The 27,337-nt window shown below is 53.4% G+C and overlaps 1 protein-coding gene across 3 annotated transcripts in view; it reads right to left on the bottom strand.

The window, feature by feature from the left end:
• TTC7A (tetratricopeptide repeat domain 7A) overlaps nucleotides 1-27,337 on the bottom strand; it is a 124,553-nt gene that overhangs the window by 12,416 nt on the left and 84,800 nt on the right. For all 3 annotated transcript variants that reach the window (XM_043603319.1, XM_043603321.1, XM_043603320.1), the window contains 4 exons: nucleotides 15,147-15,263; nucleotides 11,531-11,628; nucleotides 9,575-9,709; nucleotides 1,258-1,460 (listed from right to left, as the gene is read on the bottom strand). In XM_043603319.1, the coding sequence (XP_043459254.1) occupies nucleotides 1,258-1,460; nucleotides 9,575-9,709; nucleotides 11,531-11,628; nucleotides 15,147-15,263 (553 nt within the window). The remainder of the gene's footprint in view (nucleotides 1-1,257; nucleotides 1,461-9,574; nucleotides 9,710-11,530; nucleotides 11,629-15,146; nucleotides 15,264-27,337) is intronic.

The raw sequence follows: 27,337 nt of genomic DNA, 5'->3' as shown, positions 1-27,337 counted from the left end.
ACTGTAATCTGTTTTCAGGGACTCTTGGGCTGGAAAGGACCTTGTAAAGATGACTTGGCCCAGCTCCTCCCCCAAGTGGTGTTTCCATTCTGTTGGCAGTGTCTTCAGCAGACGGTTCCTGAGTTTGTACTTGGACTATTCTAAGAGCTGTACGGTTTTTCCTGACACTGAGCGGAAATCGAACTCCCTGTGGCTTCTCGTGAACGAATCAGACCCCTTTTGGCAATGATAACCCTCCAGCCATCTGGAGTCAGTCTGATCCCTCTGTGTTCTCCATGTGGCAGGTGTCAGTGACGCCCTCATGGTTGCTCCCCTTAACTGTCAAAGGGGGACATCTGAGGTGGAACCTGGACCCTGACAGGGGAAGACCATGTAGCTAATGGTATGCTCATGAATTATACTTCAAAAATCACTGTGCATGTGCAGGCCTGTATACATTCAGATCATTACATTTATCCTGATACTGGCTCTCTAAAAGCAGCTAAGGAAGGAAGGGAAAAAAACAGCTATCCCTAGTCTACTATACCAACTGTCGGAGCAGGTATTCAGTAAATGTTTCCTGCACCAGAGAATCCCCATTGCACAGATAAGTAAAACCGAGGTTCAGAGAAGCCCACGATCACCCAGAAAGAGAATGGCAAGGCCAGGCCAAGAACACCAGCATCCTGCTCTCTGCCTCCAAACCTTCCCATGGAAAGTCACCGAGCCCTGGGCACCCACGTCCTGAGCGCCATGTTGCCGGACTGGGGGCCGCTGGGCCCTCTTACCACCCCAGGGGCCATTTTCCATGTGTGCTTGAGTCAGGGCTGACGTGACAGCCCATCTCAGGACATCCTCTAAATGACACCAAAGAGGCACAGAGCTCCTCCTAAATGGGAGAGGCAGCCTGGTGATCACGGAGGCACTGGGGACTCCCAGAAAGCAGAGCATTTTGTCTAGTGTGTCCAGGGCAAGGGTCTGATGAGGAATAGCGAAAGCCCTTTGGGGCTACACTGCTTTACCGAAACTTACAGCAAAAAGGAAGTCACAAGGAATATCAACCAAACCTACATTTTTTTCATCAACTCAGCCAGGCTCTGATTGAAGGGGAATGGCCCTGCCTCCGTAAGACACTTGTGTCTCCCAACAGAGCAGGGAGGAAGCCACCTCCCCCCAAGCACCAGGGAACAGGGGCGGCAGGGCACCTGCAGACAGTGGAGAGGGTGAGAGGGCAGAAGGGCCCCGATGCCTTTCTCGGGGGCCGGGGGGCTGACTCACCAGGCTGTGCATGATGCGCACACCGTCGGGGTTCACCGTGAGTGCCTCCTTGTACAGCTGCTTGGCCTCCTCCAAGCTGCCCTTCATCTCGGCTAGCCGGCCCCGCATGTAGAGTACCGAGTGTGAGGTGGGAAAGAGGCCCGCTGCCTCCTGGATGCAGAAACCCGCTTCCTTGAGGTGTCGCTGCTCCATGAACAGCTCAGCTGTGAAACCAGAAGGACAGTGGGAGGTGACAGCGGTAGGAAAAGCCAGAGGCAGAGGACCCCTCCCTGCATCCGACTGGCAGCCCCCAGAGTGGAGGGTCTCAGGTGGTGGAAGCCATCCCTCAAGTCACAGCATGGGCGGGGCTGGCTCTGGGCCGTGGGGGCAATAGCAGAGAATGGTTTCCGAGCGCTCACTCGGTGTCAGGCACCGCGCTACATGTTCCACACGGACCGTCTCCACTGACGCTCATAGCAGCTTGTAGAACAAGCACTTTTATTACCCTGCTTCAGGGAGGAGGAAACTGGAGCACAGAGAGGGTAGGGAAGTGACCTTAAGACCACAGGGAGAGTCAGCTGTGGACCTAGGGTTTGCATCAGGTTGTCTTGACCTGCAAGCTTGGCAGTGGGGGCACGGGTGGCGTCTGTAAAGGTCAGGTGGCTTTCTGCAGCGTCCCTCACTTCACCTGGTGACCTTGAGTCTCGGGGTGGGGGATGGAAGCTGATCAGGAGGATGCAGGTGTGTGCTACCACAAGGCCCACACTCCTTGAGACCGTGGGCCAAGGCCTGCTTCTGCAAAGTGTCTACTCTCATCTGACCCTCCTAGGAGGTGCTCTCATGAGCCCTGTGCTAACAAACCAGGCTGAGGGAGGCAGGGCGTCACTCTAGTCCCTCAGTGGAAAGGGGTGAGGCAGAGCTGGGCTCCTAGCAGCTCCGGCCTCTCTCCAAAGCCCAGGGCTTTCTGCCACACTGAGAGAATAGGTAATGCACGTGCCTTTTACCAACAAGCAGGAAAGATCTGTCCCACAACCAGTTTGCCCTCTTCCCTGCAGATCTGTGGAAAATGGGGCCATCTCTCCGATCTCAGGCCAGCCCACATAAAGGCACATTTCAGATCCACGCTGCACAGGTACACACCCACAACAGGCACTTTTAGAAACAGGCCGGCTGGGCTTGCAGCACGGCCTCGTGGCCCACTCAGCCTTCCTCTCCGGCAGCCCTGGGCTCAGCTGCCCCTCCTGGGGCTGGTGCCTGCACACAGATGGGAGCACAGAAGGGCACGCAGAGCCTGGCTTGTGGCTCTGCCAGGAGCTGTTCCTAGCACAGGCCAAGGGCTGAGGTTACACTAATTCAGGTTACACTAATTCAGGTCTGGGGCGGGTAGATAACAGACATCCCCAAAGAAGCTCCCAGAACAAGGTGGAAAACCTGGGCCCAGGCATCATCTTCCTGTTTCAACAAGAAGCAGGAAGGAAGCCTAAGGCCTCAACTGCAGCACACAGCATTTGGGGGTACTCAGCGTGAATGTTGCCTAAGGTTCATTGTGTAATCAAAGTAGCTTGCCACATCCTACAATACTACAGAGGCCTTTTTGAGCAAGGGTACTCTTTTTGTCTCTAGTGGAGATGAGAATTTGGAAGAATTAAGTAAACACAGAGGAGCCAGGCCCCCATGATAAGGCTAAAGAGAAACGCAGGCTCTTGTCCCTGTAGACAACCTGAACTGCAGAGTCCCAAGGCAGAAAGTGCAGGAAGGTGAGGCCAGGAAGGGCAGCCTTAGAGCCCAGGGCCTTGCAGGGAGGGGTTTGTCTAACTCTGCCTAAGCTCTCCTCTGCTGTGCTGTCACATTCTCTTCTGGAGCTGCTGCCTGGGGCTCTGAGCAGGGTGCCTTCATAACTGAGGGCCCAGTGTGCAACTACGATGTGCTGACCATGTGCCTGGCCCACCCACATGAGAAAGATAAAGAGGGGAGGTGGGGGGAGGTGGGGCAGCGGAGCGACCAAACTGCTGGAGGGAGCCAGGGCAATGCAGCGCCAAGTGCCAATTCTGAAAACTCTGGGCACTCCGAAGGGGTCAGGTCAGCTGTGCTGGTGTGGCCAGGGAAGTCTTCCTGGGGGGAGGCAACACTGGAGCGGGGGCCTGAAAGTGCAGGGGTGCTTAGACAGGCAGACAGAAGGGAGGTTGTGCAGACCTGGAGGGCTGGGCTCCACTGTGACCTGCCCGAACTCCCCAAGGTCACTGGAGGAGAGGGGGAGAAGCAGAAGGAAGCGTATGGTGTGAGTGCCGGAGGCGGGGAGGCCTGTCCTGCACCAGCCCCTGTAGCTGCTTCCTCTATCTACCACCAGGAGCTCAGCTCAGAGGCTAGGCTCTCCACTCCCATAGACCTTGCCCAGCAGGCCCAGCCCACCTGCCTGCCTGCCTGGTCCTGGCTTGGCTCATTAAGCTGTTTACAATTTGCTGTCCTGTCTCCTGAGTCCCTGTCTCTGGAGGCCGCTCCTGGGGTCTCCCTTGGCGACTCCTCACAGTGCCTTCGTATCAACAGATTTCAATTACAGGGATCCCCACCTCCTTCTTTCCTTGTGGCCCTAGCCCTTGTCGGGCTGGCCATACAGCAGAGAACATGCCCTGAAAAATAGGTAGGGCTGCTTTGGTCCGATGGACTTCATTACCAGTTAGGCAGGAAACCAGATGACACAGAACAGAGCCAGAGAAGTAAGGTCTCTTGAGGGCTCCTGGCTGCCTTGCAGACAGTCCCTGGCATGCTCAGACTCCAGGGCGGGGCCTCTGACCTGCAGACAGGCCCACAGGTCTGGGGGCTGCAGTGCACCCCTTCTTCCTAGCCTCAGCGTCCCTGGGCAACTGTTTTACCAAACATGGTGCTCCCCAGACAGTCAGCCAGCCTATGCTCTGGCTATAGCGTGCCACCACACCCGCCCACTGCCCTGATTTCTTGACCTCCTGGCCTTGACTGCTAGGGCCCCAAGGTGCCCACCCATCTGGGCCTCCCCCCGCCAGGGCTGGAGGAACACTCTCTGTTACTGGACTTTCCTTGAATTCTCACGGTCCAGTTCACCACCCCAGCAAACAGACCTAGCTGTCCCCAGTGTCGAGGCCCCCCTCTCCCATCCCCTCAGCTCATTTTCTCTCCCTCCCGATTTCCCTACTCCTCTCATCTCCTCTCTGCCTGCTCTTGACCTCTCCTCCTACCTCTCTGTCTCAGCTTTTCTCCCTCTTCTGTCCATCTCTCTCTACCAGCCCCCACTCTGTGCTTCTCCCGGCAGGCTCCAAATGGAAAACATCTGTTCCCTGGAGCTTTGCAACAGTCCCTTTTATTGTTTTTTTTTTTTTTTTTCTGAGGCATCCTGATCTAACCCTGCACCCTGAGCTGGTTCCAGTCTTTTGGCCAAAGCAAAGCTCCACCCCACCCCCAGGTTGGGGAATGAACTCACTTTTCACCGGCTATTTGCACACCCTCTTTGCAAGGAGGGCCTTGCCCTTGGACTAGTTCTAAGCTGAGGAGCAGGGGGAGGGAGGGCCCAGGGTCACGTCTAAGGCCTTTCAGGAGCCTCCCCATGTGAGAGTGCACTTGGCACTCAGGCTAAAGGCAGAGGCCCCTCAGGGAAAAGCTTAGGAGAGAAGTTAAGGTTAGGCCCTTAGCTAGCCTTGAACCCCAGAAGGGATCACCAAAACTATCCCCCTAAAGGAAACAGGTGTTCTCCTCATGGAGCAGACCATCAGGACATATGGACACCAGAATAAAGGTGACAGAAGGGAGGCGGACAAGGAAGGAAAGAGAGAGACAACCATGGAACCGAAGGAATAACACTGAGAATCCGAAGGTCTGAAGGCATTTTGCAGGTTGGTCTGAGACCCTCCATCCCAGGGACCCAGAGAGGGGGCCCAATTTACCTCAGGCCACAAGGGAATCAAAGCTGCAGGGCCTGGGCTCCTGACTTCCTGTCCCTGAATGCTCTCCTCACTATCTCTGCAGCTGGGAGGAGGGGGTGCAGGCAGAGGAAAGAAGAAGAAAAAGCCAGAGCAAGAGAAGAGGGTACGTGGGAAGGAGGCACAGAAGGCAGGAGGGAGAAGGGCGGGGAGCTGGGACAGAGGGGAGCGTGAGGGAAGACAAAGAGAGGGATGAGGAGGAATGGAGGAAAAGCACGAGAGGAGGTGGGCGGGGGGCACTGGTGAGGCTGTTTCTCCCTTGACTGCAATGTTATAATAAACATGACCGTCAGACACTGTCCTGGCCACCCACCCCAGTTCTCCAGTCTGCCCAGCTGACAGCGCGGCAGCCGTTACCTGCCAGTGCCCAGGGCCTCCTGAGTACTGTCCTCATAGAAGGCTGGGTCTCCCATTCTGAGATGCCTTGGGCAAAGGGTTTCTGGGCACAGATTCAGCCTGGACCAGTGGGGTTACTGGCTCTTGCTCGACGGATCTGTTTAGCAGTTGGAGCTCTGTGCCCAGTGCCCAGACGTGGTGAATCCGCCATTTGGGAGCTGGGACTCGGGCCAACTTCCCCCCGCTGAGGGAAAGCCCATGGCCGCCCATGAGTGCCCTGGACTTCCAGGTTAGGGGATCTCTTCCCTACATCTGTCTTCCTTTCTCTAGCACACTGTTAGCTCCCAGAGACATGAGCTTCAGTGAAAGAGGGAGGTGGGCCATCTTGCTCTTCTGGAAGGCACCTCTCGACACACAGGATCCTGGAGCATCTGTTAGTCCTGGTGCCTCTCCCATCATCACACAGACCCTCTGCTAAAGAGGCAACATTCCTGGAACGGATCTCTCAAGTGGAAGCCCTCCGTGATGCTTCTCACATCTGACTGGGATGGGCGGAGGCTTGAAGAGGCTTGAAGAAGGGCAGCCCTTCATTCAGTAAGTGCTCAGCAAATGCTGGCTGGTGATGCCGGTAGCTTATGGAGTGCAGACTGCTCCAGAATCCTCCCATTCTCAGAATAAAGAACCTGGCACACTTTCTTCCTTCCCTTTCTGGCTGTGGCTGCTGTCCCTCAATCTATCCCCACTTTCTCCTATAATGACAGAGCCCCTGATTTTTAACAGGGCTTATAGGCAACCAGGATGGTGACATTTCCCACAGTCCTATGCAGCTAGTTGCTGTCATGTGACTAAGTTCTGGCTGGTGGATCATGAGGGGAAGTGATTAGTGCAAATTCCAAAATATGCCCTGACTGGGAGGGGGTGTCCCCTTCTCCCACTCTTCCTGGTTATGCCTGGGAAGGTGAATGTGGTGAAGAGCCATCATAGATCACAGGGGTGAGAGTGACTCCCCAGGTAGAGCAGAGCCAATGAAATGGAAGGAACCTGGGTCCCTGGACCAGGAGAGCACAGCTGTCATCCCAGTCAAGGCCTCCATCTCTGAGTTGTTACAATGGCTTCTGAGTTGTTACAGTGGCTTCTGCAAAGTAGACGCTTGCTTTGTTTTTCTTACAAAGTGTCTACTTTGCAGAAGCCACTGCCATTTTGGATTGGTCACACACACCCAAACTTGTCTCCTAATGCCACTCTGCCCAACCCTTACTTGGCACCACATTCGTGGCATTCAGATTTTGTTCTTGAGAGTTCTCTGTAGGCTGAGTATCTAGGATAACATCCAGAGAAGAAAGGCTAATGTGCAAGTTATCGAAAGGCATGTGTTTACACCGATAATTCCCAAGCCTAATTACAGGCTTACTCCTTCCCTGGAGTTACCAGGATGCACTAGCATCCGGAGCATAAAGCAGCATACTTGAGAAATGCAAGCAGGTTTGTGAAATGCAAAAATGTGTTCATTTGCTGATGGTAGTAAACAGCATGCGTCATTAAACCAAAGGCCTTGGGAACTCTAGAGTAGGCAATGCACAACTCTGGATCTGATCGCCGGGTTGCTGATGTGCCCCTTGAAGTTCATGAAGGCCCAGTGTGGGCAGCTTCCTACCCCAAGCACATGTAGGGGTCGGGGCTCCGGTGTGCCTCTTGGGAGCTGTTACGGCTTCATGTCTTAGCAGATGACAGGGGGCTCTCTGCCTAAGGGGAGGCCTTTTTTAATATCCCTCTGGAGTTTTCAACATTCCTTTTCCTACTCAGGATGCAACAAGCCGGCTGTGGAACACAGCTCCCACACATCCCTAGCATCCTAAGGGACCCTCCTATGCTAGCTGTGGCAATGTTTGCATTATTAAAATGCTTCCCTGTTTAGCCTGTAAATCCTGGCCCAACTGTCCCCCTCCGCCACATTCAGAACCTATGGTGGGGGAGTAGGGGGAGTACTGCATGCTAATAGGACCATATGTGAAATCCAGGCAGTGGGAAACCTCAGATTCCCAGGTAAACACATTCTGCCTCTGACTTGCAATGTCTGCCAGTCTCCAGAACCATCTACTTGCAGTGTCTTCTGCATCTCCCCTGGATGTCTGTAGGCGCCACCCCCTGGGTAGAGATGGGCACTCAGGGTAACCAGAAAACAGGCGAGGAGCTTCACTCGGGCAGTTCTCGATCAGAAGGCCATGTTGGCCTGGTGCGTTTCTAGGATTCCACTTATTTTTTTTTTTTTAATTTTTTATTTTTGAGAGGGGGTAAGGGGCAGAGAGAGAGAGAGGAAGACAGAGGATCCGAAGCAGACTTCTGCTGAGGGCAGAGAGCCCGATATGGGGCTCGAACTCACAAACCATGAGATCATGGCTTCAGCCAAAGTCAGACGCTTAACCGACTGAGCCACCCAGGAGCCTCTAAGGATTGCACTTATTCTGCTACCTTCCTTTTTCTTCTTCTGCTGCTGCTATTCTGTGTCATTCAGGTACATTGATGGCCTTGATTCTTTCCCTTTTCACTTGAACCCACCTCTCACCCCGGCTTAGATGAAATTCTCAAACCCAGCAAGTGCCTCCCTGGAATCCTTAGTGGAGGCTCAAAGACGGTCACCACTGGGGGCCATCCTGCTTCTGTCTCCAGCACGACTATAGTGGATGGGACAGAGACCAAGCACCATTTACTGGTGTCCCACGCTGCACTAACTGCTTTACACACGTCAGCTCATAGTTCATGATCAGGACAGGCAGAAAGGGGCTGGCATTAGAATCCAAGCTCTGTGGGGCACCTGGGTAGTTCAGTTGGTTGAGTGTCCAACTCTTGATTTCAGCTCAGGTCATGATCCCAGGGTTGTGAAATCAAGCCCTGAATCGAGTCCCACACTCTGGAGGCTGCCTGAGCTTCTCTCTGTCTCTCTCTCCTTCTGCCCCTCTGGCTCTTGTCTAAAATAATAATAGGGGCGCCTGGATGGCGCAGTCGGTTAAGCGTCCGACTTCAGCCAGGTCACGATCTCGCGGTCCGGGAGTTCGAGCCCCGCGTCGGGCTCTGGGCTGATGGCTCAGAGCCTGGAGCCTGTTTCCGATTCTGTGTCTCCCTCTCTCTCTGCCCCCCCACCCCCCCGTTCATGCTCTGTCTCTCTCTGTCCCAAAAATAAATAAACGTTGAAAAAAAATTTTTTTTTAAATAAAAATAAATGAAATAATAATAAAAAAAGAACCCAGCTGTGTGTGACCCTGAAGCTGCCTGCCTCCCCAACACTAACTGTCCCTCAAATTCCCCGGTGGCAGTGGTGCCAGTTACCTATCAAGAGGCCACCTGAGGGTCAGTCAGTTAGGCATCTGACTTCTGCTCAGGTCATGATCTCACGGTTTGTGGGTTCAAGCTCCACATTGGCCTTTATGCTGACCGCTCAGAGCCTGGAGCCTGCTTTGGATTCTGTCTCCCTCTCTCTCTGCCCCTTTCCCTGCTCATGCTTGGTCTCGATCTCTCTCTCTCTCAAAGATAAGTAAACATTAAAAAAAATTAAAAAAAAATAAAGAGGGAATGGCCATCCCAGTGTTATCAGCCCTCTGCTTTCAATGAACTACACTGCCAGCCCTCACCTCTTCTCTGTGAGCCTCTAGGGTTTGAGTACTAACTGGTTTTACTCAGGGGAAGATGGGCAAGAAGGAGGAATGGGCCTGTTTTTGAGACTAAGAAGACTATCCATCTATGTGGTCTTTCTTCAAATCTTCTTACACTTATATTTGCTGACAGACAGCCTCTCCCAGGTAGGCAGGCAGGTCCTGTCCCCATTTGGTGCAGAAGGAAGCCCACAGCCAGACAGATTAAGTGACTTTTCTTGGGCCAAGCAAAGAAGAGCTGGAACCAGGGCTCCAGGTTTCTGATCCCCAGGCCTTTCCATGAGTACTACAGTCTACCCAGGCCTTGGCAGGGGCCCTCATAGCCCCACACTCCTTCCTCCAGGGCAGCGCACAGCTGAGAGGCCTGCAGGCGGGCAGGTGGGTGTCACTGGGGCCGGAGACACTCACCAGCCTGGAGCCAGATCTGTTCCAGCGTGGTCCACAGCTGCATGGGGCCCTGCTTCAGGACTGAGCTCGGCACAGTCAGCTCTGACATGGCCTCCTCCAGCCGGGAGGCTGCGATGGATGATGCGCGCCGAGACCCTGCAGAGCAAGAGGGGAGAGGGCTGAGCAGCACAGTCGGAGCAGTGACTGGAGCAGCCCCACGGCCGGGCAGCTGCAAAACAGCTCACAGAGCACTGGGAAGGGCCCTCCTTGTACCCTCACCCATGGCTGGGATTGAGGAGTGTCAGGCAGCAAGCCTGCTTCCAAGAGTCTATCACTAGAGAAGATAGTCATAAATGCTGGCAAAGGTGCCTGCACTACTGAAAACAGAAATGATCTGAATGTCTAACGATAGGGAGTGATTCAAAATAAGTGAGGGTACATTCGTACAAGACCCTGCAGTCATTAAAATAATGACACATATATCTGGAAACCGATGTAGAAGGATGTTCACATTATATAGTTAGGTGAAAAACAGCATGTTAGAAAAGTGTATGATTATTTATTTATGTTTATTTATTAATTTTGAGAGAGAGAAAGAGCATGAGCAGGCAAAAGGCAGAGAGAGAGAGATAGAGAGAATCCCAAGCAGGCTCTGTGCTGGCAGCACAGAGCCCATGCAAGGCTTGAACCCATGACCTGTGAGACCATGGCCTGAGCTGAAACCAAGAGTTGGACGCTTAACCAACAGAGCCACCCAGGTGCCCCTGGTCACATTTGTATAAGAAAGAAATAGGGACCTAGAGAAAAGGTCTGAAAGGGCATTATTAAGGTCTGGATTTTGAAACGGTGGATGATTTTTCTTTTCTTCCTTTTGCTCTTTGCTTTCTGTTTTCACCAGTGCATGTTATCGTATCTGATATAGAAGGGTCCCACTTGAGGTTGTGCTGTGAAGGATCCTTGGGTAGCAACTCAGGTCAGACCCTGTGCCCTCCGGAGAACCTCCCCGGTGGCAGTTCTGGGTGACACGGGTCCCTGTTGAGGATATATAAGCCATTGACATTTACAATTCACATGCAGGTGAAATGTGAGCACTTCTCTCTCTCTCTCTCTCTCTCTCTCTTTCTTTCTCTCTTTTTCTCTCTCTCTCTCAGAGGCAATAAAGGCTCCAATAAACTCAGGAGACCTGGGGCAAACCACAGATGGTTTCAGTTTATAAGACAAGTGCACGTGGAGTCCTAATAATTGGCTCATGGTTCTTCCCTCCCTAACTGCAAGGGCGCTATGCCCTCCTTCACCGTTCTCTCCTTGGAGCCAGCAGCTCCACATTCAGCCCAGCGCCCCCTCAGATGTGCCTCCAAGTCAAGTCAGGTGCAGGGCTTGGCATCGGAAATCAGCTCCATCAGTGACAACAAAGGTGCATCTCGGTTCATGTCCGCAGAGGTGGAAAAAATGAGCAATGCCACTAAACGCAACTGCCTCACACTCCATTCGGGTGACTAATTCTTCTTGTGCCTTTGCTTTTCTGCTTTAATCAGGGCCTCCTTTCAAACAGTTCTCTATGGGCTTAGAGTTATAAATTTGAGCTCAGCTCATTCCTTTCTACTTGACTCCACTCGATCTACTAAGGACATTTTAATGGCAGACATTGGCCTTGAGTTTAGCCTAAGGGGAGATGGTTTCTGTGCTCCACAGTCAACTCTCCACCCTGGCTCTCCTCTCTGCACCCCTGCCCAGGAGGCTGGGTCCGTCCCTTGCCTGCTCCAGCAGTCCACTTTCCGCCCCAGAGCCAGGATGGGCTCAGAAAGATGCCCGAGGGCAGCTCCTTAGTTTCTTAGCACCAGGCTCTGGTGCCACGGCTGGCCAAGAGGAGGGTGGGTTTGGCCAGACTGGGAAGATGCCACTTGCCCCAGTTTGTGCTCAGGCTGGGAGAGGGAGCGGTGGGCCCACATGGGCAGCTGCCCACGGGCACGTTCTTACCGGAGTCTGCATCATGGGCATCGGGCAGAGTCAGATGCATGCCACTCTGCTTCTTCAGTGTGACACCCTCGCCGAGGCTCCCATCCTTTTCCAGGCCTCTGAAAGGCAAGGGAAAGCCAGGCCCCAGTGAGGCAGAGGGCTTGCAGGGAGAACAAGGGAGCCTTACACCAGGCAGGGTCTGAGGCTGAGAGTTTAGGCCTGGGAATGGAGCCAAAGCTAGGACCACTAGGAAGGGTGGAGACCACCAGAGATGGCAAGACAGATCGGGCCTCAGGCTTACCCTAGAATCTGGCTAACCCCAGAAGCTACACTGACATGCTGTTACTCCCCAGCATGTGTACACACCCACACACCCACACACACACACACCCACACACACACACACACACACACACACCACCACTATGTGCCCTTGGGGCCATCGGTCTCCCCGCTAGTCCTTAATACTACCACATTTCATCCCTGCAGCTAACATTTGCTCATGCAAACCAAGAATGTTCTTGCTGTTTGTTCTTCTGGTCCACACAGCCCCCCACCCCCGTCCTTTAGAACCCAGCCCAGAGACCCTCATACAGCCAGAAAGCCTCCTGTGCCCCTCACAGCTGCCTTCTCCCCTGCCCTCCGTCAGCATGAATCCAGCAGCACATGGGTTAGAAACTCTCCCTCCTCTGAAGTCAGTGATGGTAGAAGCTCCCCCAGGACAAAAGGAGGTCTTTGCTACCTTTTGCCACCCTCACAATGTCCAGCAGAGTGCCAGGCACAGAGCAGGCACCAAGATCCAGCTTCCAAGGAAAACTTGGTCTTCACGGGCTACCAGAAATACCCCCAGCCCAAGCCCCAGGGAAGGAAGGCCCAGCCACCATTCTGCATCAGGCACTCTACCCTGGGCTACCAGGGTAGCCCCAGAAGAACCAGAGGGAGGGCCCTGCGGGGGCAGATAAACAAGCATGGTACTCTCCCCTGCCCCCAATTCCCCAGGTCCTTGTGGTTCCCACACTGCTAGGGAGGTTCCTCTTTTCTCAGAGTGGGGAAGTGGGGTGGGGGGTGGGGGGAGCCACAGCTCAGAAAGGCAGCACAGCCTGTTGTGCCCATCCTGGGGCACACATACCCCCAGCCACCCCGCCTACTTCTGGGGTTGCCCTTGAACCTGCTGACCAGGGAAGCCTGGAGGAGGGCCAAGGTAAACAGGGCAGGATAGATGGCAAGCCCAGCCTGGGGCCAGAGGCTTCTGACCTTCAGGGGGTGTTAAGATGATGGTCCCAATCAAGAATGCCAGGGCCCAGGGTGTCCTTGTCATTTTAACTCATGCTCACACTGGCCTGAACTTGGGCCTGTGGGTGCACGGCCATGGTGCAGACATTAGAGGAAACCATCCACAAAACACAGTAGGTCCAGGTTGATGCCTTTCCTCCCCACCCTTTTCTGCTCCCAGAGGCACCAGAGTGCGGTGCCAAAGAGCCAGAGACAATGGCCACCCTTCCTTAGCTGTGGGACCCTCAGCAAAGCATTCTAAGTCTTACTTTTGTCATCTCATTGTGTGCAGTAACAAGCAGAAGATGCCTATCTCATGAGTTTACCATGAGGAGTACAGGAGACAACATGGGCAGGTGCCCAGCGGAGGCAGCTTCTTGTCTCACCATCCCTCCCAGCCCAAGAATGACTCCAGAAACAGCCCATCTCAGGGGACTTTTGTCACTTGGTTCTAGGCCAACATACAGCATTGCTCCTATCCTGAAGAACCTGGCAGCCACCAGGGGAGGAGAGGTGGGGAGGAGAGTCCATGATGAGCACTTCAAAACACCTACATCATGAAGGTTGAACTGAAGCGTCCAAGGCTGGGTGACTGCAGGCTCCATGAAGGAAAGCATCTGAGCAGGGCCTGGGGACAGCATGGGCTGGCCCAGGTGGAGCTGAGAAAGGAGGGTGTATGGGTGAGGTGGGTAGGCCAGACCTTCAGGCTGTGGATTCTGGCCTGTCCTCAGCTGCTCCAAAGCAGATTTCACAAGTCCTAGTTTCTGCTCTGTGGCTCCAGGTTCAGAAAGAATGCTTCCTATTTGACTCCAGGCAGCTGGCCTGGCTGAGCCCTGCCCTGCCCTGAGTGGGGAGCTATGGGAGACTTCCCAAAAGAGGTGCCTGGGGAACCTAGGAGGAGCTCCACCAGGCCCTCCTATCACAGATGAGTGTGTGAGTGGTGACTTAAACAACCCTAGCAAGAACCCACAGCCCCAGCCCTGGAGAGAACACGGGGCAGCCCCACAGTTCTGCTGCCTGGAGGGGAGGCCCAGGATGGGCCCAAATGCCAAGACACGGGGCTGCAGCTCAGAGAGGCCCCACAGAGACTGCCTGGAGGAGCAGGCAACCAGCCATACAGCCAAAAGGAGGTTCCTGCCACCTCTAATGACAGCTCCATTCTGTAAGGGGAGCCAGACTATACACCTGCAGGCTTGATGAAGGAGTGACTGTAGCCAGTGAGTGGCTGAGCAAGGGGTATCTCAGTGCAGGCCCTGCTCATACCAGAGTCTGGTCCTCACCCCCATATCACCCAGCTGTCAGACAGCTCCCCATTCCCTTTCTGAAAAGTCCCTCACCCCAGAGCCTCCTTCTGGCAGCTTCCATTAACTGGGTCCTGCTCTGCCCTGGAATCTCTCAGACCTTTCAAAGCCCTTCAGAGTGAGGCAGACTCTAGTTGCCCAGGGGTTTTAACCTCATTGGATTACCCTGGAGCCTCCTCTGTAAATTTCACCACCAGAGAGACATGCCTCTGGGGATTGTGAAACCCTTTAGGGTTCCCAGAGTCCCTGTGAAAATGCAATCACATCTACCGGAGTGGGGTCCCCTAAGGCCTCCGGGAGATGATACAGCCAACAATTTCAGGGAAGGGGAGGGAGGGAGGACCAGAGGACCAGGAAGTCATGGTGCACCTGCCTGGCACAAGGCCCTTTTCTGCTTTGGGCTGCACGGTGTCCCAGGAGATTTGAGCAAAAACTTTCAGCAGATTCAATCTGCACAAGAGTTCCTATCTGGCCCAGGAGAAACCCAGAGCCCAGGCTGGAGGCTGTGGCAGGAGACAGGATAAGTAGAGATGGTGGGTGAGTGGGGAAGAGGGGCGGGCCTTTCAGAAACTCTGCTTCTTCCTCTTGCCTCTAGCTTCCAAATGGAGCCAGGAAGAAGCAACCGGCTCAGGGCTGCGATTCAGGAGACCCAGGTTCAAGCCCCAGCACTACCATTTACCAGGTGAGTGACTGGCAAATTCTCTAAGGTTCCTGAGTCTAAGTTTCCCTCCTGGGGTGAGAATAAAATCTGACAGTGTATAATATGTAAGTAGCAATCCCAGAACCTGGCCCAGATGCTCAATAATAACTTCATTCTTACCCCTCGGAACTTCAGTTTCCTAAACAGGTTCTTTGTGTCCTCACAGAGGATTGTCAAAAGGTTAAAATTAGCCTATGGATGTAAAAGGCCCCAGGAGCAGTAAGTAGCACACTCTGATTCAAATATCGTCACCACCCCCAGGCATCATGACCACTCAGCTGTGGGCTGTTGCCCTGGCAACCACCCCCTGTCAGTGCTGCCCTCCACCCCCTGGGCGACCCCAAGGATGATGATGGCCACTCACCCCAGCTGGGAGAAGCTGTACAGGGTCTGCCACAGCCGCAGCATTTGTCTGCAGGTCACAAGGGCTTCCTCCGGGCCTTTCAGGACCTGCTCCAGCTTCACCTTGGTGAACATCAGGCTGCAGGGAAGGACAGGAACAGTTAGCACGTCCCTGAGAGGGCCCCCTTTCCCTTGGTCTTCCTCCCAGGCTGGGAACCCAAGGGATTCTGCCCCACCGTGCTGCCCACTCCTCTCATCCACTTGGCCCCTGATCAGATACTCTCCTGCCCCACTCTCTGAAGCACTGTTAGGTGTGTCTGCTAGTCTTGCTTTGTTTGTTCCTCTTACCCACATCCACGGTATGCACCATCCTCAGTGACCATGTGGCCATTTTTATATTCACACACCCCACAGGCCCCCAGTGAACCTTGTATATGAGAGACCCAGAAAGCAATTGCTCATCCAGGAATGGAGCTAAGCAAGGAACTGAAAAAGAAAGGTTACCTAAAGGGCAGAGTTGTGCTTTAGACCTTGCCAGCGCACAATAAATGCTCAATTAACATCTCCTAAACTGAACTGCAAACTGTTTCCTGACCCTGGATACATGAGGAGTGTCATCAGTCATGTGTTACTTTACCAAAGAATTCTTCACTGGATTTCCTAAAACAGCCAGCTCCCCTTATATGTGCAATAGGATTCAAGTGACACCAAGTCCTATTCAGTCGCCATTTAGGAACACAGTTGCTCTGCAAAGGGAGGCAGCAACTTCAGAATCTCTTTCAACCTGAAAACTGGGCGTCCTCTGAGGTCAGGATGCTGCTGGATGTGGGGATGTGGCCCTGAAGGGGGCTGGGAGGAGAGGGGAAGGGCTGTTCCCACCAGAAGGTGGGACCACAGGAGGGGCCGACAGCTCCCTTCCTCTGTCCTGGACATAGCAGAGACCGTTAGAACACTGCTCACCATAACTGGGGCGGGGGTGGGGGGCTGGGAGACCTGCTGTGCCAGGTGTTGACCTTTCAGTTGTCAGGGAGTATTGGGGTCCCAGGGGAGGGTCAAGGCAGCCGGGGACATTAAGGACATTCAAGGCAGTGGCGATTCACTAATGGCTGTGGAAGTACTGCATTCTTTATACTGTGGGTACTGCCAGCCACACTGATGCACACCAGCTGCCTGGGCAGCATGTGAACTTGGCTGAGCCACTGAGACCCAAACAAGGCTGTGGCTCTGGTTCTCACTGGGCGGTGAGCGTGAGGCCCTGTTAATCCTGGCATCGCTGTTGGGACAAACCCACATGACTGTCAGGCCCTGTACTTGATCGCTGCCTGGTTAGTTCTGCTGGACCATCTGAGGTTGGCACACGGGCCCTCATAGAAGTGGAGTCCTGCATCTAGACAGGGTGCATCCTGTGATCTGAGGCTGGAGGCACCGTACAGGGAGGCCAGCCTCCACCTGGGAGCTTTCCCCTCTGACCTTTTCATGCACTTGGAGCCCTGGCCTGAGACCTTGTGCTGAGACCTGGGCCTCCAACCTGATGAAGGACGTTGATGGCCTCACTCTGCTCCTTGCTTCTCACACCTTGTTTTTCTTAGATTGTGACTTGCTGCTACAGAATGAAGATCAGAGTGGAATTTGCCCCAGTTCTTTTTTCAGAGGAGGAGGTTTGAATTCTGGCCAATTATTATTTTTCCTCCTCACCTTTCCTCAAAAATGCATGTGCATTTTCTGCCTCTGCTCACAGGACCCTGGCACCCCCACCCTCCCCTGGCCTCATCTCTCCATGTTCATCCCCTTTCAAGCTTGACCTTATATCCCACCTTCTCCAGGGAGACTTCTCAGACCCTTAGGATGCCTTGTTCCCTTAGAACATCTACTAGTGAATTGCCTGGCTGGCTTACAGGGAGGCCTAGGGAGGCCAGAAACTGGGGTCCCCACAGTTTAGACTGCACAGGCCTGGGCAGAAGCATGGTCTCTGCATCTTGGTGGGCAGCTGCTGGGGAAAACTGGATCTGCCATCCCTACTCTTCCTTCCTGGATTCTCGAAGGGTCCAACACTCCACAAGTATTAGGAACCTCTTCTTCAGGAATATGGAGTAGAAAACATGATTTCTGCCTTCAAGATAACAATTAGTGCTAAAAATGACAAATTGCCCAGCTAATCAGGGGCTGATTATCAAGTGATAATCAACTGGATCAGACTCAGTGCAATGAAGGAAGAGATAAGGGATCTTGCTGGGACTGGTGTTTGATGAAAAGGAGGGTGGCTCAGTCAGTTTCAGCTCAGGTCATGATCTCACGGTTTGTGGGATTGAGACCCAAGGGCTCTATGCTGTTGGGCACTGTGCTGACAGCGTGGATCCTGCTTGGGATTCTCTCTGCCCCTCCCCTGCTTGTGCGCACATGCTCTCTCACTCTCAGAAATAAATAAAACCTAAAAGGATTAAAAAAAAAAAAAAAGGATGGTGGGAAGGCACATGGTTGGGAGTTGGGGGAGAGGTAAAGCATTGGGAAGGGGGGAACCAGTGGCTGGAGAAGGTGTTGATGAGGCGTGAAGACCCCTTCCTGCCAGTGTGGGGAACATCCAGGCTCAAGTCCATTCTAAGGCTGCCCTCCCCGCCCCCCTTCAGACAACCAGAGCAGCAGAGTCCCCTGGGCAAGGCCACTTAGGGTGGGGCTAGGCTGGTTCCTGGGACAGCCCTCTGGGCGGACCAGCCCCGAAGCATTGCCCTGGTACCCCATCTCCCCAGACATGCCTCCTCTTCAGCTCCTCTCTGCCAGGCCCAGACCCCCTCCTGTTCCCTGCATCCCTGAGAGCCAGGATGAGTGGCAGACCTGACCACACCATGTGCCTAGAACAGAAGTGGCTAAAAGCTGAGCTGGCATAGTGTCTTCTACCAACACAGGCTGTTATCCTCACGGCTGCTGACATTCCATTAGTGTGAGTGACCCAGAACGGAATTTCTCAAGCAAACCACATCCTTTCTGGGCTGGGGCAAGCGCTCCAATAGTCACCCTCTGGTCAGATCCTTCACTCCCGGATCCTGGGAGGCTCCAGATTAGCTCCTGAGATCTCCTTAGTATCACAGTTCAGCAGTGCCAAGAGGGAATTTCCTCAACAAAGAACCCTGCCCTGACTGTCCATGACATCAATTCAAGTGCCTTTGTGCAGCCACCTTCCATTCCCGCCTCTCCTCCCATGCCCTTGGGCACCCGCGTGCTGCTCATATGGGTATTAGCAACCTGAACTGGAGGACAGGCTCCTGGACTCATCTGTGTCCTGCTTCATGTCATCGCTCTTGCTAGGACTTCCCCTTTCCCTCCAACATCTGGCCAACTCCCAACCAGATGTCACCCTCTGACCTTCTGTGTGTCCCTGTAGGGGTTGTACACATACCCCTTCTGGAGAGCCTTCACTATGTTGGACTTGGTTATCTGCACACCTGCTGGCATGCCTCCAATTCACTGCTGAACTCTCTCCCCTGCCCTCCCCCACTCCCTGTCACAGCACAGGGCTCCTCTCCGTCCCCTTGGCCAGGATGGGTGGCCCAGTTCTTTGCACAACAGGACAAGAAGGCTGGCAGAGCACTGGTGTACCACTGTGGCTGGTGGGCAACACTTTGCAGCCCACACAAGAGGCCAGAGCCTCATCAGAACCTGGTGCTTCCTGGGCACCCCACCCCTTCAGCCCAGCCCCTGGCATGCCTGCTTTATACACCAAAATGAATCTAAAACGTCATTTGAAGAAAGGATTCTGAGACTTGAAAAAAGCCCACTATTTTAATTCGGTGGTTCTAGTCCTCCTCCAGCGTGACCACCCTTGCTCTTCTCTGAATATTCAGTAGTTTTTACTTAGCACTTACACAGTATAGACTTATATCTCTAGATATTATCTATCTATATATGTGTTTTTAAATCTTTTTTTTTTTTATTTTTTTATTTTTGGGACAGAGAGAGACAGAGCATGAACGGGGGAGGGGCAGAGAGAGAGGGAGACACAGAATCGGAAACAGGCTCCAGGCTCCGAGCCATCAGCCCAGAGCCTGACGCGGGGCTCGAACTCGTGGACCGCGAGATCGTGACCTGGCTGAAGTCGGACGCTTAACCGACTGCGCCACCCAGGCGCCCCTATATGTGTTTTTATATATTTATCTTTTTGCCACATAGGCTTATGAGTTTAATAACACAGATAAATTTATATCAAGCATATCAAGCATTTTTAAATTCAAATAATCTGGACACAGTGTGTGTCTGGTCCCGCCTACAGATGCTAAAACTACTATTTATGTTGTCCTGTGTCCCACCACGTGTCTCCACCTGGATGGCAGGTACTTGCAGGCCAGGGCCCTGCTTCCCACATCAGGGTCCTCCTCGCCTCTCCAGTGCCCGGCACAGAGCCGAGCGCATGGTGTCTGCTTAGTTTGTGAAAATGTGTGTTGTTACAACCATCTGGCCACACTCAGGGGTCTCACAGTCCATGTTAAATCAGAGCTGATTTCTACCACCCCCACTTTCCACTGCTGGGTCTTGGTTAGGAGGTAGGAGAGGAAATCTGTTCACTTGGTGCCTCATAACTGCAGAGTGGGCTGGACTCATGTAGCCAACGAGCAACGTGCTGGCCGAGTCTGTTTTAAGCTGTCTGGAAGCAAAGTTTTACAGAGCCTGGGAAGCAGCAGGGGGTTCTGGGTAGGACATGAAGATGTCTGACTCCTTGTGATTCAGGGTCTTCATCCTGGAAGACAGTCACCCAGGCAGAGCCAGAAGTACAACCAAGGGATGTCTCTGAGACAGGAAGGCCCAGAACATGGGCACCTAGCAGCCCTCTCACACCCTGATGGAAGCCACTGTGGGAGAGGAATGGCCACGCTGCTGTTCTCAGACCCTGCACTGTGATGTCGCTCAGAGTGGACAGACACTGGCCTAGGAGTGAGAAACCTGAGCCAAAGCCCCAGCTCTGTGGTCACCCAGCAGGGCATGTCACAGGTTCCAGTAAAACAGGAGTGAGGTCTCCCACTAGATGAACTGCGATGACCTATAAGCAGCAGCTGAGAAACTGCAGCTGCATTCAGTCCTCAAGCATGGGCCTGCTGAGGCTGTGGGAAGGGACTCTTGCTTTCACACTGCTGGTGTAGATGAGCCGGAAAAGCAGTTTCTAGGCCTCATGCCTCTGAAGGCTCCCAGAAAACCCCTGAACCTCATGGCCTGTTTGGCAAGGCAGGGGGCCCTCCTCGTGGCTCCCGGGACTTAAGAAGGGTGTGAGAAAGGAAGAGGACAGGAGGGGATGGACGGAGCCCCAGCCGACTAGGTTGAAGCACCCCCTCTTGCCAGCACTTTCCTGTGTGTCAAGCTGTGGAAGCCCATACCGAATAAACACCAAGGTCTTACAAGACTGAATGCTCTTCCCACGCCTTGCATCTGAAGGCAGATGTGAAAGCGAGTGTTCTCTCTGGGGAGAGGAAGGAGCAAGAGTCTATGTAAACACACCATGTGCTCTGTCCTGCTGCAGGGGTGAGGCTGCTGGGCCTACAGGAAGGAGTCCTGGGTCCTGGACTCCACAGTCCTGTCCAGTCGAAGTGGCATGTGTGCCCTGGTCCTAGTAGGGAGGCCCAGTGAGGCCACAAGGCCACTCTCCAGGAGCCCACACTCTCCCAAAGAATGCTACCTGAGCCATGGTAGTCCACACTGGCCATCTCATGCCCAGGCTGTGTGCTCCCTCAGCCATCATCCTCCCCACACACTTCATCTACCACTGTGCTCTGATCAAGGCAGGGACCTGCCACCTCCCGCATCACCTGCACAGTCCAGCACCCTGGGGGCACGGACAGATGCTCAGCTGACCCGAACAGAGCCAGCCCCTGCTGGACCATGAAATGTCTCAGCCTGGCAGAGTCTGTCTGCAGCCCTCTGCATCTGGGCCAGCCCTCCTCTTGTGGGGGAAGACAGAGACCAGCAAGGCCAGTGTCTCCGGGTGTCACCACGGGGCATCTCTGACCATCTTCCCAGTCGCTCGGGCCAGCAGCTGATGAAGGAGGTTCTCAAAGAATGATGGTCAGCCTGGCATCCTTCCCCTCCCTCTCTTCCTGGGCCCTGCCTGGCCCATGTTCCTGGGGCAGGATCAGCCTCCTAATTATTTGTCAAAATGATTAAGACTTGGAGCTGTTCCCATCTGAGGCAAAGACAAATCATTTTTCTTCCCACTGCCATAAAGAGGAGATATCTTAGGGTGAGCCTCTTCAGAACTGGGTGAACGTGAGCCTTTCCAAAAAATATATTTTTTTAAAAAAGAATTATTTTGTAAATGGGGGATATTTTTGTGAAGATGGCTCTAGCTAAGCAAGCAATAGCCTGGGGTCAAAGGTCATCTTGTCCATTTCCCCTTTCCAGGAGCCTCCAATCACTTTTCCTGTGTCCCCTCCCTGGCTGCTCCCTCCAGCACCCCATTCCTGGAGGTCGGGGAATACCAGCAGAGAAGAGCTGGCTGCAGGGAAGGATGTGGGCCGTGTGGGTGGCAAGCACAACAGGTCCACATTTTCACTTCCATATTCCTGAAAATGGCTCCCTATAAAATTCTCAACATATGTAATAAACACCTGAACATGGCCATTGCTGTCTACTGGAAGGACCCACCTCTGGCCCGTGCCTCGTTCCCCATCAAATGGGAGGAAACAGACGGTGCAGGTGCACTCCCAGGCCCTGGCACCTCCTGGCAAGTGCCTTCACCTCCCTGGGACAGTAACGGAACCACCCAGGAAGGCTGCTGGGAGGAGTAAGGGCAATAGAGCCTATAAAGGCAGCCCTGGTGCACAGCCACCCCTTGAGACAGGTCTCCTGAGTCCACACCATCATTGCCAGTCTTCCGTAGTGGACCCTGTGACGGGCAGGGAACATGTCTTTCTTCTCTTTGTATCCCCAGTGCCTGACCTAATGTCAACAAATCTGCTGAATAACAGAAGGAGGTTGAGCCATAGGGACTCACTGAGGCCTCTGGAGAGTTGTGGGCATTCCCAGATTCAGAGAAGTCCCAAGAAGACAGGCTGCATCGCCCTGTGGAACTGTTCATTCTTTGTGGTCCCACCAGCCCCATCCCTCTGGCTCCTGACCATTGTGGGAGCCTTCCATGGTGGGGGAGGGGATGGCGGCAGGTGTGGCAAATGCACAAAAGGGGGAATTATCTCTTTAAAGGACAGTAATTAGTAATTCTGGCTGATGGCTGTGCTGTGCTGTTTTAATGAAGAGTTCTATTTTTACAGAAAACACATAATTGAGTGAAAAAGCAGGCTATTCTTTGAGTCAGGCGGCCACGCCTCTGGAAAGTCTAACTCTTGGGCCAGGAGGCCAGAGCCTGTACACGGCACCAGGGATACACAGGAATTGGGCCCCACCTTACATGCCCCAGGTCCGACTCAGTGCTGAAAAGCAGGGTCCCAGTCTGATGATTCGAGTCAAACCCTGGTTTCCCTTTTTCTAGCCATGTGACCACCGGGTCAAGTCCCTTTAACTTCTCAGAACCTCAGTTTTGTATCTGTAAAATGGGAATGACAGCATTTTATACAGTATTGTATACCGGCCGGGGAGAGGCAGGGGGGAGGGAGGGTTGTTATGTGGAAACAATGAACATTAAGGCCTAGCAGGGCGTTCTTACTTGATAAAGCGCTCGATCCAGGTTTGCCCTACCTGCCATTATTCACCCAGCCTCGATTACGATGATGACGTACAGTTTGCTTACTTATGCCTTCATTTGTAAAGTGAGAGTAATACGGTTGCTCTATCTCCTGCGGTCCCTGAGGGGATCAGGGAGTTAATGCATTTAGAGTGCTTAGAGCAATGTCTGGTGCAGAGCACGCACTGGGCGCACTGCTCTCTTGTTATTATCGAAGCACACGGGGTTCGAGCGTCTCAGGGTTGTTCAGCCCGCCACGCGGCTTGGGTTCTGGCCTCTGCTCTGCCCTGTACCAGCTGTCTGACCCTGAGATATCATCTAGCTTTCCCATTAGCTTCTTCATCTTTTCAAGTAGGAGGGCTGCAAAGAGCAAAAAGTAAACACACCCAAACAACAAAACAGGGTAAGTGGAATGAGGGCTGTAAGACGCCAACTTCCCTGTGGGTTCCCTCCTTCCCTCCAGAGTAACAAACAAAATGATTCCTGTGGTCTACCCGTTGGAGGGTATACTGCGGTGTGTGGGTGCCCAGCTGTGGGTCCCCCACAGGGAGGAGGGGGAGGCAGGGTGCAGGCCACAGTCTGCTCTGAAGGTGCTTCCATCACCACGGGGAAGCTCAAACTGTATATCCCAGGCAATCAGGGAACAAACTAGAAGAGAATCCAGTACTCAATGGAGTGGTTCAGTTTTGACCAACAGGAGTGAGGGGTGGGGGGCTTTCAGGGTAGCTAGAGAGGAAGGCTGGCCCAGCAGGGATGAGGACTTGAAAGTGGGGCAGGTTGCCCAGCTGACTAGGCACAGAGGCCCCACCCACGGATGGGAAGGGACAGGGGAAGGGAAGAAGCAGGCCCTCTGGTAGGAGTTGGCTCACCCCCTTGCCCTCATTCAGGCTGTGGGGTCACCAGGCTCCAGCACCTGGCTCTAACCAGTGGCCCAGGAAGCCAGGCAGGTCCTGGGCAACACAGGTCACATACACTCTACCAAATTCCATGCCTCTGAGAGACTCCACCAGGGAAATTAACTGGTTAAACTCACATACATGCTCTTTGAGGGTGTTATCTTAAAGTGACTCTAAGAGGAGTGACCTCCCTGAAAGGCCATAGTGAAGCCCAGCTTTCTTCCCTTCCCAGAGACTTACCCCAAACATGGAAGGGACCCTGATGACAGCTCTTAGCTGTAAAAACCAATGATTTTACCTTGGGTCTGGAGGATTAAATGACCCATGTACCCTAATCTTTTAAGGCTCACACTGATCCCTCACCTCTTAATGAATTCATTCAAAGTGAACCGATTTTGGGGCACTTGGGTGGCTCAGTTGGACAAACATCATCTGACTCTTGATTTTGGCTCAGGTCATAATCCCAGGGTTGTGGGGCTGAGCCCAGTGTTGGGCTCCGAGCTGAGCATGGACCCTGCTTAAGACTCTCTCTCCTACTCTCCGCCATGCCCCGCCCCCCCTCCCTTGCCCAACCTACCTCCCTGATAGCCAGCAAGCTTCTGATTCCTGAAATCAGCTCCTCCTTGCTTCAAAAGTCCTGCCCCTGCCTGGAGAATAGCCTCAGGGCATTTCTGAGAGGGTTACCTAAACTCTCTGAGGGCTGGCTGCATGGCAAGGCCTTCTTTTTTTTTTTTTTTTCCTGTTTATTTACTTATTTTGAGAGAGAGGGAGAGAGACAGGGAGAGACAGAATCCCAAGCAGGCTCCTCACTGTCAGCACAGAGCCTGATGTGGGGATTGATCCCATGAACAGTGAGATCATGACCTGAGCTGAAATCAAGAAGGACACTTAACCGACTGAGCCACCCAAGTGCCCCATGGCAAGGCCTTCTTATCTGTGCAGACCCAAGGCTGACCCGGCAGGCCTCCAGGCTCTGCTTCCCTCAGCTACTGCTCCCTCCAGTTATCTCCAGATGACTCTACAAACACAAATGCGTGATCTTGAAAGATAAGAACACAAACCATGCAGAGCCTTTCCATAACCATTCAGGAGTGGAAGCACATCCAGAAAGAAGGTCCCTAGGTGGAACAAAGGTAGGCTCCCAACCTAGTATAAGACACCAAGAGGCAAACACCTTCATCTTAGTCTATAATCTCAACCCACTGAGCACACACTTGGGACCCTACGACCACCCACTGTAGCAGGGAGGCCAGCCCTGCCTCAAGGGCAAGAATGCCCTCTCTTCCAGAGGCAGAAAGGCTTTCTCTTGGGGCTCGGCCACAGTGCCTATCTCCAGTAAATGTTGTAAGCCAGGAGATCAGGGAGTGAGGATCAGGAAACCAAGGGCTAAAATCACTTCAACAAGTAAAGAATTCCTTTTGGAAAAAACTGCAAATAATACGTTCCTTTCCTTTCTCTCTACCCCAAACAAACAAAATAACCTGGGTCATCTACCCGCCTGTCTGAGCACAAGCTGACTGCCATGGGGAGACTGAGGACTCTGTCTGACTACAGTGTCACACAGAGCAAGATCACAGGAGGCTCCACAGAACAACCAGTGAAGGGAAATGCTGAATGTCAAACCAGCTTAGCTGATGAGGAATTGACCTTTGGGGAAGAAAGTGCTGGTGCCAGTGATTACGCCTGGCTTAACACTTCCCTCAGCCACATGGCCTGCAAGTTTAACCCCTGGCTCTTGTCCTCACTGGGGGCTGTGGCGGCCAAAAATGTTTAATGAATCCAGCAAAGTGATAAACTATGTTTGTGTTAATACCTTTGATTCCAGCCCCCTCACTGGAGTGTTGGTATTTTAAGTGTCTTTTTGATCTACTACAAGTCCCTAGTAAGAGCCATCCAATAAACACACTGGGTTTAAGTCAGAAATGGTAAGACAGGCCCGGGACTCTGATCCTTCTGCCTGGTGGAATGCACAGCTAGAAACATATCCCATGCAACCTGAGAAAAAGGTGAGGCAGGCCAGGTAGATCAGAGAAGTGCCCTTGAGGCCATAGTTCACCTTAACTACAATCAGCCAACATCTGGCCCCAGCTCATGCCTAGTTATCAGCTCACACATTTTCCAAAACAGCCTAGGTTTCCTGGGGGAGATGGCCGTGCTTATAGTTTGTTTATACATGACAAGCTCCAGCTTGTTGAGAGGGCCATATTATTCCTGCACCGGGGGAGTGCGTCCGGACTCTGATGCACCTTCCCCTAGGATCTTCCAAGTCCCCCAGATCCTGGGCTGGGCCAGGCAGAAACTCCCAAAAGGGCCTAGCCTGACCCTGCACCCACCAGTCCACCCACAGTCTGGGCTTTCAAAACCGGTCTGGCAGGCTGCCAGACATGGGGTGGGGGCAGTGACTGACAGGCTGGTTATTGGAAAGCTCCCATCATTAGCCTAGGAATTTTGTTTGGTTACCATGGTGACCCTCACTACAAGTGCACTGACTAAAGCACAAGGAATCTGTTACCTAAAACCAGTGCCCATGGAGCCCCAGCTTCAGGAACCATGCTTATCAGTGGTCCGTTCCCCTTGACCCCATATTCCTGCCCCTCCCCAGCAGAGCCTCCCAGCTGCCTCCCCTAGCCTGGATGAGGAGGAAGGACTAGCACAGGCAGCCTCCAGCTCACACAGGACAGAGACCGCTCACATTCCACCGCCTGGCTGGCTTGGAACCCAGGTCCAAATAGGGAGTTTGCTGCCCCCCTGAGGCCCCCTGCAGGCTGGCCAGGGACGGCCCGACCAGCACATGTGTCCAGGGCTTAGTCAGAAGCCCTCAGGATTTCAGGAAGCTGCTCAGGGTGTCTGGTTGCCCCCGTGCCAGGTTCACACTGTCCCCGCGGGGCCATCAGTCTCTGCCTCATCACGTTTCTGCCTTTTAAACCCGAGCTCCATTAACTAAAGGTCATCCCACAGCACAGAAATCAAGATCCTCTTTGCTTTTGCTTTCTAATCCCTGAATTTAGGGGGATTTTCAGAAGTTCAGCTCCATGAGGGCTGGGTTTTTCTCCAGGAGTCTTAAGACTGCCTGTAGGAAGGGTAGCATCCGTTGCAGCTAAGGAACTTCGACACCTTCCCACAGGGCTTCCTGCCTTGGCCTGCGCCTCCCTGCCCTCCTGCTAACGGTTCCCTCCTCCAGCTCCAGGCCCATCACACACCCTACCCTCAGCTGCCACATTGCTGTCTTACACTGTTGGTGCACTACCTTCCAGAATGCCCCACACTGCTGCCCTTGAGCATGCTTCTAAACCAACTGTGAGACCTTCTCTTGCCCGAGTCTCACAACAGACCTGGGAGGCAGAGGGAGGCAGGACAGATGTCTTTGGCAGATGAGGAAGCTGCTGGAAGTGGCACAGGTTAAGAGCATGGCCCAGTGAGGGCAGGAACCTAACTGTGGCCCTCACGTGGGGACAAGCTCACATGGAAAGGGTTCCATCCCACCCACTGGCATGTCCCCTGTGCCATACCTCCTCTATACTTGACATGTGCCCGCCAGCCTCTTCCTTCATGAAGACAGCCTCTGGGAGCCAATGCACAGGCAGGTTCTACAGAAAAGAGCCTCTGAGAGGCCTCAGCCACTTAGGAGCACACTGTGGGGAGCTCTTAGGGTGGCATACACAC

The sequence above is a fragment of the Prionailurus bengalensis genome, chromosome A3 (assembly GCF_016509475.1).
Source record: "Prionailurus bengalensis isolate Pbe53 chromosome A3, Fcat_Pben_1.1_paternal_pri, whole genome shotgun sequence".
Classification (NCBI taxonomy): domain Eukaryota; kingdom Metazoa; phylum Chordata; class Mammalia; order Carnivora; family Felidae; genus Prionailurus; species Prionailurus bengalensis.
The sequence above is the reverse complement of the archived record's forward strand: the minus strand, read 5'-3'. Positions and strand labels throughout refer to the sequence as shown.